General features: G+C 46.1%; 1 protein-coding gene across 2 annotated transcripts in view; it reads right to left on the bottom strand.

Moving 5' to 3' along the window:
* SPAG8 (sperm associated antigen 8) overlaps positions 1-13,846 on the bottom strand; it is a 419,928-nt gene that overhangs the window by 15,263 nt on the left and 390,819 nt on the right. For both annotated transcript variants that reach the window (XM_069626773.1, XM_069626774.1), the window contains exon 6: positions 4,234-4,296. In XM_069626773.1, coding sequence (XP_069482874.1) covers positions 4,234-4,296 — 63 coding nt within the window. The remainder of the gene's footprint in view (positions 1-4,233; positions 4,297-13,846) is intronic.

Here is a 13,846-nt window from a genome sequence, read left to right as displayed (position 1 = left end):
ATAAAACAAGCATTGGCAATGCCAACAGTTTGGGCTCTTTTATATGCATGAGAAAGGTCCTTTGACAGGCACTGCCGTAGTGGTACTAACTGGCCATTGATGGTAGCAGTTGTAAAATGGTATGAGTAGCTAGGCATCTAGTAGCAGTGCCTGGCAAATGCCTTTTTACACAAGCCAACATTTTTGTTTTTGTCAATGTTTGTTTGTAATAGGACGTCATTGAGGGACACGTGTAGTGCTTATGAATCGTGTGGCTGAAGGCAGACCTGGTTACCAAATTTGTATTACACCAGTAGCGGGTTGAGCTCCAATTAAGTCATTAACTCTGAGAAGACTGCTTTGAACAAACACCGGCAGGCACTTTCAATGCAATGTTTGATGGTAAGGCTTGATTAAAGCAAGCTCATAGAGTTCCCATGAGGAGGTGTTTTGGGCAGGGAGGTGCAGTGACTGGGCGGGGATGGCCACAGGGATTAGCATGGCCATGGGCTGTCAATGGGTGGGCAAATAACCAAACATCTACAAGCTGTGGGTCCATCCTCCTATGCATTTCTCGCAATTTGTACTCTAATGCTCTAATGTAATAGTTTTGGCTTCTAGGTGGTACAAGTGACACCTAATAGATCAAACACAAAAAAAAACTGTTGAAGGCGACCGTAAAGGTATTCTTTGTGATTTGCAACTTGTAAGCTTCTTCACCTGATGTACCTGTCACTTATAAAGCAAAATGCTTCAATGTCCCAGTGCAGAGGGGAGTGCAGGGCTGAGTAACCTTCATGGTGCAATGCATTCCTAACATAAAATCTAGCAATTGATTCACACTCCTGCGATTTCCCTAATGCAATCTGCCATCTACTACCACACGCACACAGTGGAATGGTAGTATATACTTTAGGAAGTGGGTGTGTTATGGGGTGAAGTGGTTTTGTACTTTAGGATGTCGGGGGTAACTATACACCCACATTGGGGAGGAGTGAAAAATGGTTTCTTTCAATCAAAATCGTGCTACTGCATGGATTATTTTCTCCCTTCTAAAATGTCACTCATCCCGATGCAAGTCAATGGGCATTTGGGCATTTCTCCCCTCTAAAATGTCACTCATCTCGATGCAAGTCAATGGGCATTTGGGCATTTCTCCCCTCTAAAATGTCACTCATCCCGATGCAAGTCAATGGGCATTTCTCCCCTCTAAAATGTCACTCATCCCGATGCAAGTCAATGGGCATTTCTCCCCTCTAAAATGTCACTCATCCCAATGCAAGTCAATGGGCATTTCTCCCCTCTAAAATGTCACTCATCCCGATGCAAGTCAATGGGCATTTGGGCATTTCTCCCCTCTAAAATGTCACTCATCCAGATGCAAGTCAATGGGCATTTGGGCATTTCTCCCCTCTAAAATGTCACTCATCCCGATGCAAGTCAATGGGCATTTCTCCCCTCTAAAATGTCACTCATCCCGATGCAAGTCAATGGGCATTTCTCCCCTCTAAAATGTCACTCATCCCAATGCAAGTCAATGGGCATTTCTCCCCTCTAAAATGTCACTCATCCCGATGCAAGTCAATGGGCATTTGGGCATTTCTCCCCTCTAAAATGTCACTCATCCCGATGCAAGTCAATGGGCATTTGGGCATTTCTCCCCTCTAAAATGTCACTCATCCCGATGCAAGTCAATGGGCATTTCTCCCCTCTAAAATGTCACTCATCCCGATGCAAGTCAATGGGCATTTCTCCCCTCTAAAATGTCACTCATCCCGATGCAAGTCAATGGGCATTTCTCCCCTCTAAAATGTCACTCATCCCGATGCAAGTCAATGGGCATTTGGGCATTTCTCCCCTCTAAAATGTCACTCATCCCGATGCAAGTCAATGGGCATTTCTCCCCTCTAAAATGTCACTCATCCCGATGCAAGTCAATGGGCATGTGGGCATTTTCTCCCCTCTAAAATGTCACTCATCCCAATGCAAGACAATGGGCATTTCTCCCTTCTAAAATGTCACTCATCCCAATGCAAGTCAATGGGCACAGTCAGTTCCCCCAGTTTCCTTCTTAAAATCTCAAAACAAATGTTTGCATGGTTCTGAACACTAATGTTCCCGAACATTAAATGTGGGATGTACTTCGGGGCATGTGTGCGAGATCACTGACTTTTCAATTAAGGATGATGAAGAAAACTCGCCCGGCTCTAAACTCTGCTGTTCTATCATCACGTGATTCAAGTGGCAACAAGGAGCCATCTACCATAGCGAGCTCTGGTTTGGAAATGGCCGACTGCGACAGGGGTCAGACTTTACAGTTGCCCTGGGCTAAAGGGGTGATGGCAGGTGGTTTGCACCAGTGTTGGGAGTATACCAAAATAAGTAGTGACCTGGGTGGGGGACATGCTAGGTGGAAGGGAGCACTGTGCAACACATTTTTTCAAGGGTTGCTGCCATGCTGATTGACAGCCAACTGAGTTGAAACAGATTTCAGTTTAGCTTTAACTTCACAAAGAACAGTTCTGGAATGGTGAAAATGGTTGCAAAAAGTAGTGGAAAAGTAAAAAATAAAAGTAGTGGAACGCCGCTCCCGGCCGTTACCGCTCACTTCGACCACTGGTCAAGTGTTTCTACTGTAAATATACTTGTTAACGTGATTCATTTCAATCTGTAGGTCCATTTCAAGTCCTGTTATTTGCTTTGCATTCTGGGACTTATAGTCCTGGATTTATAATGGGAAAAGCAGCACTACAGTCCTAAGAATAAAAAATCCAAAAAACGGGAATGCACACGCGCCTACAGATTGGTAGGGATGATACTGGGACATAAGCAGTACAGTAAGGCATGCTACCCGACACTCCCCATTAGCTGGTGGGCGCCCGATGACTCCAATGATATCACTAGTCTAAGTGGGGGTAAGAAAGCAGCCTTACATTGTGTGCCTGGTGAATCTGCAGTGTTTGTGGTTCAGAATTATGCCACCTCTGATGCGTGATGCGAACAAGGTGAAGCGGCTGTTGCATGTGTGGCCTGGATCCATAAAGGTATCGATTGCGCACGAGCGGTTCAGACAGAGGGCACCTCTGTAGTAAACACTGAAGAAGGACTCAGTGAGGGTTCATGCCTCAGGCCTGAGGGTGACCTCCAAGGATGGCTGAGGCCATCATTGATGGGATAATGGATGCAGCATTCTTCAAATGGCACATTGTCTAAGGGGCGCAGGGCCCACAAGTGCAAACATTTTTATCCCCTGGAAACCCCAAAATTAAGAATAATAAAGGACAACAATCCAAAATATTCCTCAACTGCAGGATTGATTCAGAGCTCAATGGGTCCAGGAGACTCCGGGATTAAATGGTGTTGGCACACCTAAAGTGATATTAAAATGAGTTCAATAAATCCATGAGTGAGGCTGAACTACTTGCTCTCCCTCTCCGCCTTGCCTCCTTCTCTCGCTCTCTACCCTCACCATCTCTCCCCCATATCTCCCCCTCTCTATGTCTGCTCACCTCTCCCTCACTCTCATCTCACCCTCTCCACCTCTCCCCCTCCTCTCCACCATATTTCTCTTTATACCCCTCTTTCTCTCTATCCCTCTCTCTCCCTCTATCTTTTCCTACTTGCTCTCCCTCTCCCCCTTGCTTCCTACTCTCGCTATCTTCCCTCTCCATCTCTCCACCATATCTCCCCGTCTCTATCTCTCGACACCTCTCCCTCTCCCCCTATCTCTTGCTCTCTTTCTCTGTCCTCCCTCTCTGTACATTATTTCTCTTTATCCCCCTCCTTTTCTGTCCCTCCGTCTACCCCTCTCACCATCTCTTCTCCTCCCTATCCCCCTTTCACCATCCCCCTCACACTGTCCTCCCAACCACACTCCCCTCTTCTTAGGGTTGGGCCACCAGACCCCTCTTTTCGAGCACTCCACCTTCTAGCTCCAGGCGCATTCTAGTCTTCCTGTTACCAGGGAAAGGGTATCCACTTTGAGAACAACAAAACGTGAATTATCATGGAACTCTGGAACCCCATTAACTGGCCCCTTTGAAAGAATTGCTCGTGTGTGTTCCCCACCCATACTGAGAGCTGTCTAAACCCTACCATGCTGCACAATAATCCCTGGGAACCCCGAAGCCTAGATATAGCTGTACTACCTTAAGTGCTCCTGGTAGTACTGGTATTTTAGAAGAATCAGACACGTGTTTCTACCGCAAGTTGTGAGCACATTAGAATATGAGAAAGGAAACATATTACACTTACAGTAACTTCATGCTTGTTCTCAGACCAGAAGGTGACCGGTTGCTCAGTGCGATAATCGTGGTCCTGGAAATATAGAAAAATGGATACATGTTGATCATGTGTAAGAGACATTTCAGTGAAAGCCCAAGAAATATGGAACACATGCCCCTGGGGTCAACTTCACTATAACAACTGCATGCACCCAACCAAGTTTATGGATTACTAGCAAATTGAGAGTGCCCCCTTTTCCCCATCTCTCCATAAGAAATCAAACTTCTGGACTATGAACTTCACTGTCACAGCTAATGACCGAGCTGAATACTTTGCTTCAAAATTGTCCAAAATTAGAGTCTCTCTCTTGAATTTCCAAATACTCCCTCCTCCTAAATTGTACACTCTGCCTACTCTACCATCATCCTCTGACTCTATCTCCCACTTTAGTCACACGAATACCGACAAGGCGCCATCTCTACTGATGAAGGCTAACTCCTCTTGTGCCCCATCAGACCCTCTCGCGCCTCAGCTAGTCAAGCCTTTTGCCCCTTTTAGTCTACTCTCACCTCACTGAACTCTTCAACCTGTCCTTCGACTCCTCTTTCTTTACTTCTGTTTACAAAACAGCCCTGGTCATCCCTCTCTTAAAAAAGCAAGGGGCTGACCTGAGCCTCCCGGCTAACAGACGGTCTCCCTGGGCCTGTCCTTCCGCACTTCTCTAAAGTGCTGGAAAGGGTTATCTTCAACTATATTAGCAATTTCTTATAGATCCACAACCTTCGAAACCCCCTACGAGCAGGTTTCCGCTCCTGTCACTCCACAGAAACAGCTCTCATGAATGTATCTAACTTCATCACCTCGGCTAAGCACGCCAACCAATCCTCTATCCTACATCTCCTTGACCTGTGTGCTGCCTTTAACACTTTTGTCACTCTGATTACCTTAGTACTCTCTTTCTTCTTACGTTTCACAATCAAGCCCTTGCCTGCATTGAATCCCACCTTGCACCGCACCAATTCTCTGTCTCCTGGAACAATAACACCTCCTCTCAAATAAGTCCTCTACCTTTTGGTGTTCCATAAAGCTCTGTCTTGGGTCTGCTCATCCTTACACTCTACACCTCTACTCTTGGGGCACTAATCACCTCCTTTGGGTTATCGAACCAACTCTTAGCGGCTGACCCCCAAATCTTCTACACTTATCATGTTCTCTCTTTTGATATCTCTATCTAAATATTTGATGGCCTCACACTCTCTGATGATGTTAAACTCTACTAAAACAGAGGTGCTCTTCTCCCATCTTCTTCCCTGCCAACATCTCTCTATCATCTCTTCCTCTACCTATCCAATTCCCACCTGACACTCTCCCCTACACTTCTTCAGCTAGAAACCACAGTGTCATCTATGACCCTTCTGACACATTCTCTAATTTCATCTCCAAAACTGGAACAGCAGAACACCCCAACCTGCTGAATATTAGGAACATCAGACACATCCTTCCTGTCAACACTGCCAAAAATCTCTTAACCACTCTTGTCTTCTCTAAACTGAACTACAGTGCCTCTCAACAAGATCAGTAACTTTTCTACCAGGACTCCCTGTGAACACCCCCACATAACACCTACTCCCTTGTACTGTCAGCCGGCTGGATGACCAATGATGCAAAACAGGGGCAGATTAAAATGTCTTCTCCAGGTTCTCAAATCTATCCACAGTAAGACACAACTGTATCTATCCTCCTCTATTCAATTCTTCAAGCCTTCTCATAATCTCTGCTCTCCCTCCTTGACTACCCTTGTAGCTCCTCGCTCTCCCTGTGCTTCCTCTCACTTCCTCTCTTTCTCTCTTCTTGCTTCGCTAGCATGGAATTCTCTTCCCCGGACATCAGAGAAACAGTCCACATGGATTTGTTCAAAAGCAAAGTTACCATCTTAACCCACCTCTCATCTGCCTGCTAGCCAACACTTTTCCCTCACCTCTAACCTGCTTCTGCCCCTCACTTTCTCTGCCTCCACTCTAGCACTTCACCCATCATGGTCACATCCCAAGCACAGCTGGCCGTACGGCCTACCTGCACTAAAATATTTCCAATGTTGGTTGTCCTTGATCTATATATGTCCACTTACGTATTGTCTCTGCTGACTGTTCCATTTACTTCCCCCTACTGCCTGGTCAGTATGTCCCTCAAACTCATCCCATTGTAAGACGCTCACTGCTTCCCATCAAATCTGATATTGTATCTATTGTACATTCTTGTGTGATCAATAGCGCATTGTATATATATATAAATATATAAATATATAAATATATATATATATACTGCAATTCTTTGTTTATATAATATATATAAACAAAGAATTGCAGTTTTAGGATTGTTTTTATCATTTGAAAAAGTGCAAGTGCATCTTCAAGTAATTCTTGTGTTTCTTTTAATGTTTTTTATTGAATAAAAGTTACCTGTTAGCACTATTCCGGGGTTGAGTGGTTTTGCTTCAAGCTGTATAATGGGAGTGTGTTTTTGACATATAAAGTGCACTGCACTGATTTACAGTCTAGTTTGTGATAGATAGATATATATACGTAATCAAGGGCTTAGTGCAGCGCGAAGCGCGTTGTGTCGCAGGACTTGCCCCATGGCGTTCTGCTGCTCTTGGTTTTTGTTGCTATCCTTTTGTTTTGTCATTGTATGAATACACTCGTATCTATTATGTTGTGAGTTGTTTATTCTTTGCCTTGGAGATGTTCGCTGGCCTGCGGTTTTCTTTCCTCTTTTCTTTGTTTATTTATATATGGGTTAAACAATGCGCTATGGATCACACAAGAACGTACAATAGATAAGACATCAGATACAGTCTAGTTTGTGAGAATTGTGAGGTTTTTTCCAACCTGCAAAAGCAGCCGCTGATAGAGGTTTGAATTCACCAAGGAAAATAAGTTTTTTTAATATACATATATGAGGCAAAGCACCAATTATGGTGAAGTAAGCCATCCTTCCCCCAGGCTACGAGTCGGGTGGGCGTGTCATTCACCACTTTACCATTTCCTGCTCCTCAGGCAGGAAGTCTGCTGTCTGCTGTGTGAGAGAGGAAGTTCTAATTGGCCTTAAAGAAAGAATACTTTAATGTGGGATCTAGCCTATAAAATGGCTGCCTCACTAGAAAAGGGCTGTCGCTGGGCCACACCTTATATTGTGCCAGGAGAGCTGAGGGAGGAGGACCTCCCACTCTCATTGACCTGCATAAAAATGCCACACTCAGAAAACGTGCCCATCATAAAGCAAGAAAGAGAGTGGGTACAAAGGGAGAAGGATTGGCCTTTTGGAAAAAGCGGGCAGAGTCGGACCCTGTAGGAGTGGCTCATGCCACCTACGCAACACACAACTCTTGGCAATCGCCACGTGGTAGTGAAGCATCAGTGACAACCCTGAGTCCTCATCATGCAGACCCATGGATGACTTCTGATCACACAGGGACTGGCAATCTGTGAGTCATGACGGATACACATTATCAGCCCACAACTGACACTATATGGTGACGACAGCATAGAGCCTGATATTGGGAGATCACAGTAGCAAAGGTATCGTGTGGGGTGGAGGGGAAGAGAGAGAAAGAGTCAGGAAGGGGTAGGGCAAGATGAAGAGGTACAGGGGTCTCCCCCACACACAGAAAGGGCAGTAGGGCAGCAACAATGCAATGCACAGCCATATTGCCACAGCATGGTGGCATGGATCCGTCCTATGGATCCGGCGCTCATGTTGAGTGTCAGACTGTTTGCATCATAAGAAGCATAGGAAGAAGACTCGTAGCCAGGTCTCCGTTGGTGTGTAGTTTGTTCCTCCTCTTAGATGGTCGAGTCCACAGTTAATATGTTAGTAGAAGGTATGACGACAGCAACCACCAGTGATCCTCTCTCCCTCTCTTATCTAAATGCTCTCTGAGAGCAGCCTCTCACCTCTCAAGCCAGGGTTCCATCTGTGACATCACTCAGCCCCATGCTCACAGTGTCTAGACAGGGCTGATAAGAGTAGGATATAACTCACACTTTCATTTGACCCTCACAGTGCTCTCATCTTTTGTACAACGGTCTCTATCCTCAAAGGGATCTTACTTGGCGTTCAGATACTTCTAATTTGACTCCATACATGTTCTTAGTTGGTGTTCTGAATGCCAGCAATTGCCCCGCAAAGGGATTCTACTTTGAATTTAGAATTCCTCTGGCAAGTTAGGGCACATGTCCCTCACAGGAATTTCACAAGCCACCCACAGTGCTTCTCCTTTTCCCTCACAATACTCTTCTATTGCTGAGGATGCCTTTAAATTGACCTTTTATAATGTTCTCAGTTGACCAGGAATGAACACTCATAATAGAACTTCTCACATGATTCAGTTAAAGTGACCCACACAGTGTTATGTTATGTTAAAGGTTCTTGTACCGCGCAGTGCTGCCACCTGCGTGGTCTCTTGGTGCTCTGGCGGATCTGGAATGCAAGCAGGGTGGCAGGGTTTGTTAGTCGGATTGAGCGGGAGGTGAGCAAGAGAGCTGTGATGTGCTGTTGGCAGCTTCATTTAGGAGAAACCAGTCTCTAAGCGTAGCTGCGTTTTCGCTTGGTAGGCATCATGTGGTGTTGGGTGAGATTGTATATAGTTTGTTTCTTTGTCAGGGTGTTGTGAGGTTTGTGTGGTTTGTGGTGCTATAGAGATTCTCCCCGATATGCACGGTTCATTTCACAATCTACCCAAGTGTGATGCATGGCTAATGTTCACAATATAAGTGAGACGCATGGTTCATCTTCACAATTCTATCTACGTGTGGTTAGTCTCTGCAATTGCTAAGTGGAGAATGTTGCTATCTAACACAAACAGCCTAAATACAGAATATGGCCACTCCACATAAACAGGCTAAATGCAGGCTACGGCTGCCCCACACAGTTCAGCTAGATGCAGCTTATGGCTACTGTGATGCTGGAAATGCATCAGGGGGACAGGGCCTCCGAATCCTTGTCCTTTATTGTTTTATCGTGTATGTTCTGTTTTGTTTTCCATGCAAGAGTTCATGTGGGACTCCTTGCGGTGCGGCTCTTCCTCTTTTTGGTTTAGTGAACAGACCCTTGGGATACCCTTATGGCACCCATGGGTGGGGGTACAACCCTGTACCCCTAGTGTATGTTTTTGGGGACCTGTGTGTGGCCCACAGAGCAGGGTATGGGCTGGTGGCAGCTCCATGCTGAATTTTACAGGTGCTCTGAGTATCCTCCATTTTGGGATACCCAGGCCCTGCCATTGGAATCAGTTGATTCCTGATAGGCGACAAGATGGCCCCCATGGCCGCTTGCTTTCTATTGCTTGTTACCTTGTTCTTCCCGAAGTCCCGGGAAGCCCTGACTCTGTCCCTTCCCCTGACTGGATGTTGGGTGGAAGTTCCATATATGGTGTTGTGGGAAAGTTCAGGCCAGACTGGCTGGAGCCTTCCCAATGTCTGTATGTTGTGGGTACTCCCGTGGGGTGGGACCTGGGTGAATGGAGTGTGTGACGAATACGGATTTCATGTTATGGGTGTCTGGTATCTGTGTGATTGACAAAATGACTGCGACAGCCCTGCCGGAAACTGGTATGAATGCAGTGTGGAGTGCTGAATGGCAGCGTGCTTGTCCCAATCCACATTCTGTGTTTTGAGTGTCTGGATGGAGAAGAATGGGCTGAATGCACTGTGAGCCCGATTGGCTGCCTGCCTGCTTGAATGCCCTTCTGGATGATTGGTTGCCCGAGCGTGACCCAGCAGAGTGAATGGGAGACCAAACAATATATCCGGGGACCTCTCACTGATGGAAATGGTTCAGAAGCTGAAGTTGATACTTGATGCTTAACCTTGAAGACCACTGGAAGAAGAATAATTGCGGCTGCTGCCCTTCGCCAATCTGAAAGCTGCTGTGCCTTCAAGGAACTGATCCAAGAGAGGACCTGGCTAGGAGACCTCTCCCCAAGCTACAAGGGACCATCGTGCACCAGCTGACCTTTGCCGAAGCGCCCTGGAAGTCAGTCCTCGAAAGGCTGCCAACTGGAGACGGGGAATGCCGTAGAATCACGAAGCGAAGCGCCCGGACAGTGAAGTCCATCACCTTTGATGACTGCACTCAATCCCTGCCAGGGTGGTCGCTTCACCTGCCCCTACAGTACACCTCGGGCATTGCGAGGTCACAGGAGAAGATGACCGCAGAAAGAAGGGTGTGATGTAAATCCTACTTAGCAAAACGTTCTTGAAATGTGATGGTATGTTAAAGGTCCTTATATTGTGCACTGTCGCTACTTGCATGGTTCCTTGGTGCTCAGCATGGTAGGTCTTATGGTGCATGCCCTTGTTCAAAAATGCCATATCATGAGCCACCCGCCAGGATCTAACCAAACCCTAGTCCAGGCATTTGCAAACTTTGTCACTCCAGATGTTTTAGACTACACCTCCCATGGGCCTTAGCCAGCATTGTCAATGGTGAGGGATCAATGTAGTCATAGTCCAAAACACCTGGAGAGCCGCAGGTTGCAGACTCCTGCCGCGGTCTGTGGATATGATATGATATGATATCGCATTTATAAAAAAGAGAAGAAGGACTTCACAAGGGAGGTGTTAGGAAAGAGGGGCTAGGCGATAGAACACAGGGAATAAGGTAAGGGTGCATGCTTATGAAGTATAGATTAGTTATCAAGGGCACGTGCAAGACCCTAGGGCATGCTAACTCACATTGTAAGTCGTAGCATTAAGAGATTCTGCGCAGTGGTGATTTCTACATGTGCTCTAGTAACTTGCATTTGAGGTTCAGGCATGCAAGAGATCTAGTCAATGTGGCACTGCACTTGGCCTCTAGTAACATGCATTTGAGGTTCCATCAGGCAATGGATCTTGTCAATGTGGCACTGCACTTCTGCTGTAGTAACTTGCATTTGAGGTTCCAGCATGCAATGGATCTTGTCAATGTGGCACTGCGCTTGTGATCTAGTAACTTGCATTTGAGGTTCCAGCATGCAATGGATCTAGTCAATGTGGCACTGCACTTGTGCTGTAGTAACTTGCATTTGAGGTTCCAGCCTGCAATGGATCTAGTCAATGTGGCACTGCACTTGTGCTCTAGTAACTTGCATTTGAGGTTCCATCAGGCAATGGATCTTGTCAATGTGGCACAACACTTGTGCTGTAGTAACTTGCATTTGAGGTTCTAGCATGTAATGGATCTTGTCAATGTGGCACTGCACTTGTGATCTAGTAACTTGCATTTGAGGTTCCAGCATGCAATGGATCTAGTCAATGTGGCACTGCACTTGTGCTGTAGTAATTGCATTTGAGGTTCCAGCCTGCAGTGGATCTTGTCAATTTGGCACTGCACTTGTGCTCTAGTAACTTGCATTTGATGTTCCAGCAGGCAATGGATCTAGTCAATGTGGCACTGCACTTGTGCTCTAGTAACTTGCATTTTATGTTCCAGCAGGCAATGGATCTAGCCAATGCGGCACTGCACTTGTGCTTAAGTAACTTGCATTTGATGTTTCAGCAGGCAATGGATCTAGTCAATGTGGCACTGCACTTGTGCTTAAGTAACTTGCATTTGAGGTTCCAGCAGGCAATGGAGCTAGTCAATGCGGCACTGCACTTGTGCTTAAGTAACTTGCATTTGATGTTTCAGCAGGCAATGGATCTAGTCAATGTGGCACTGCACTTGTGCTCTAGTAACTTGCACTTGAGGTTCCATCTTGCAACGGATCTTGTCATTGTGGCACTGCACTTGTGCTCTAGTAACTTGCACTTTAGGTTCTGGTATGCAGTGGATCTTGTCAATGTGGCACTCCACATGCGCTCTAGTAACTTGCATTTGAGGTTCCAGCTTGCAGTGGATCTTGTCAATGTGGCACTCCACATACGCTCTAGTAACTTGCATTTGAGGTTCCAAAATGCAATGGATCTCGTCAATGTGGCACTGCACTTGTGCTCTAGTAACTTGCATTTGAGGTTCCATCAGGCAATGGATCTTGTCAATGTGGCACTGCACTTGTGCTGTAGTAACTTGCGTTTGAGGTTCCAGCATGCAATGGATCTTGTCAATGTGGCACTGCACTTGTGCTCTAGTAACTTGCACTTGAGGTTCCAGCCTGCAGCGGGTCTTGTCAATGTGGCACTGCACATTTGCTCTAGTAACATGCATTTGAGGTTCCATCAGGCAATGGATCTTGTCAATGTGGCACTGCACTTGTGCTATAGTAACTTGCATTTGAGGTTCCAGCATGCAATGGATCTTGTCAATGTGGCACTGCACTTGTGATCTAGTAACTTGCATTTGAGGTTCCAGCATGCAATGGATCTAGTCAATGTGGCACTGCACTTGTGCTTAAGTAACTTGCATTTGAGGTTCCAGCAGGCAACAGATCTAGTCAATGGGGCACTGCACTTGTGCTCTAGTAACTTGCATTTGAGGTTCCAGCCTGCAGTGGATATTGTCAATGTGGCAATGCACTTGTGCTCTAGTAACTTGCATTTGAGGTTCCAGCCTGCAGTGGATCTTGTCAATGTGGCACTGCACTTGTGCTTAAGTAACTTAAATTTGATGTTTCAGCAGGCAATGGATCTAGTCAATGTGGCACTGCACTTGTGCTTAAGTAACTTAAATTTGATGTTTCAGCAGGCAATGGATCTAGTCAATGTGGCACTGCACTTGTGCTTAAGTAACTTGCATTTGAGGTTCCAGCAGGCAATGGATCTAGTCAATGTGGCACTGCACTTGTGCTTAAGTAACTTGCATTTGAGGTTCCAGCAGGCAATGGATCTAGTCAATGTGGCACTGCACTTGTGCTTAAGTAACTTGCATTTGAGGTTCCAGCAGGCAATGGATCTAGTCAATGTGGCACTGCACTTGTCCTCTAGTAACTTGCACTTGAGGTTACAGCCTGCAATGGATCTTGTCAATGTGGCACTCCACATGCGTTCTAGTAACTTGCATTAGAGGTTCCAGCTTGCAGTGGATCTTGTCAATGTGGCACGCCACATACGCTCTAGTAACTTGCATTTGAGGTTCCGGCATGCAATGGATCTCGTCAATGTGGCACTGCACTTGTGCTGTAGTAACTTGCATTTGAGGTTCCAGCCTGCAGTGGACCTTGTCAATGTGGCACTCCGCATGCGCTCTAGTAAGTTGCATTTGCAGTTCCGTCAAATAATAGATTTCGTCCATGTGGCACTGCATTTGTGCTCTAGTAACTTGCACTTGAGGTTCCAGCCTGCAATGGATCATGTCAATGTGGCACTCCACATGCGCTCTAGTAACTTGCATTAGAGGTTCCAGCTTGCAGTGGATCTTGTCAATGTGGCTCTCCACATACGCTCCAGTAACTTGCATTTGAGGTTCCGGCATGCAATGGATCTCGTCAATGTGGCACTGCACTTGTGCTGTAGTAACTTGCATTTGAGGTTCCAGCCTGCAGTGGACCGTGTCAATGTGGCACTCCACATGCGCTCTAGTAACTTGCATTTGCGGTTCCGGCAAATAATAGATTTCGTCCATTTGGCACTGCATTTGTGTTCTAGTAACTTGCATTTGAGGTTCCAGCAGGCAATGGATCTAGTCAATGTGGCACTGCACTTGTGCTCTAGTAACTTGCACTTGA

Source organism: Ambystoma mexicanum, chromosome 6p (assembly GCF_040938575.1).
Source record: "Ambystoma mexicanum isolate Mex_15411 chromosome 6p, UKY_AmexF1_1, whole genome shotgun sequence".
Classification (NCBI taxonomy): domain Eukaryota; kingdom Metazoa; phylum Chordata; class Amphibia; order Caudata; family Ambystomatidae; genus Ambystoma; species Ambystoma mexicanum.
Note: the sequence above shows the minus strand (reverse complement) of the source record. Positions and strands in the feature narration are given on the sequence as shown.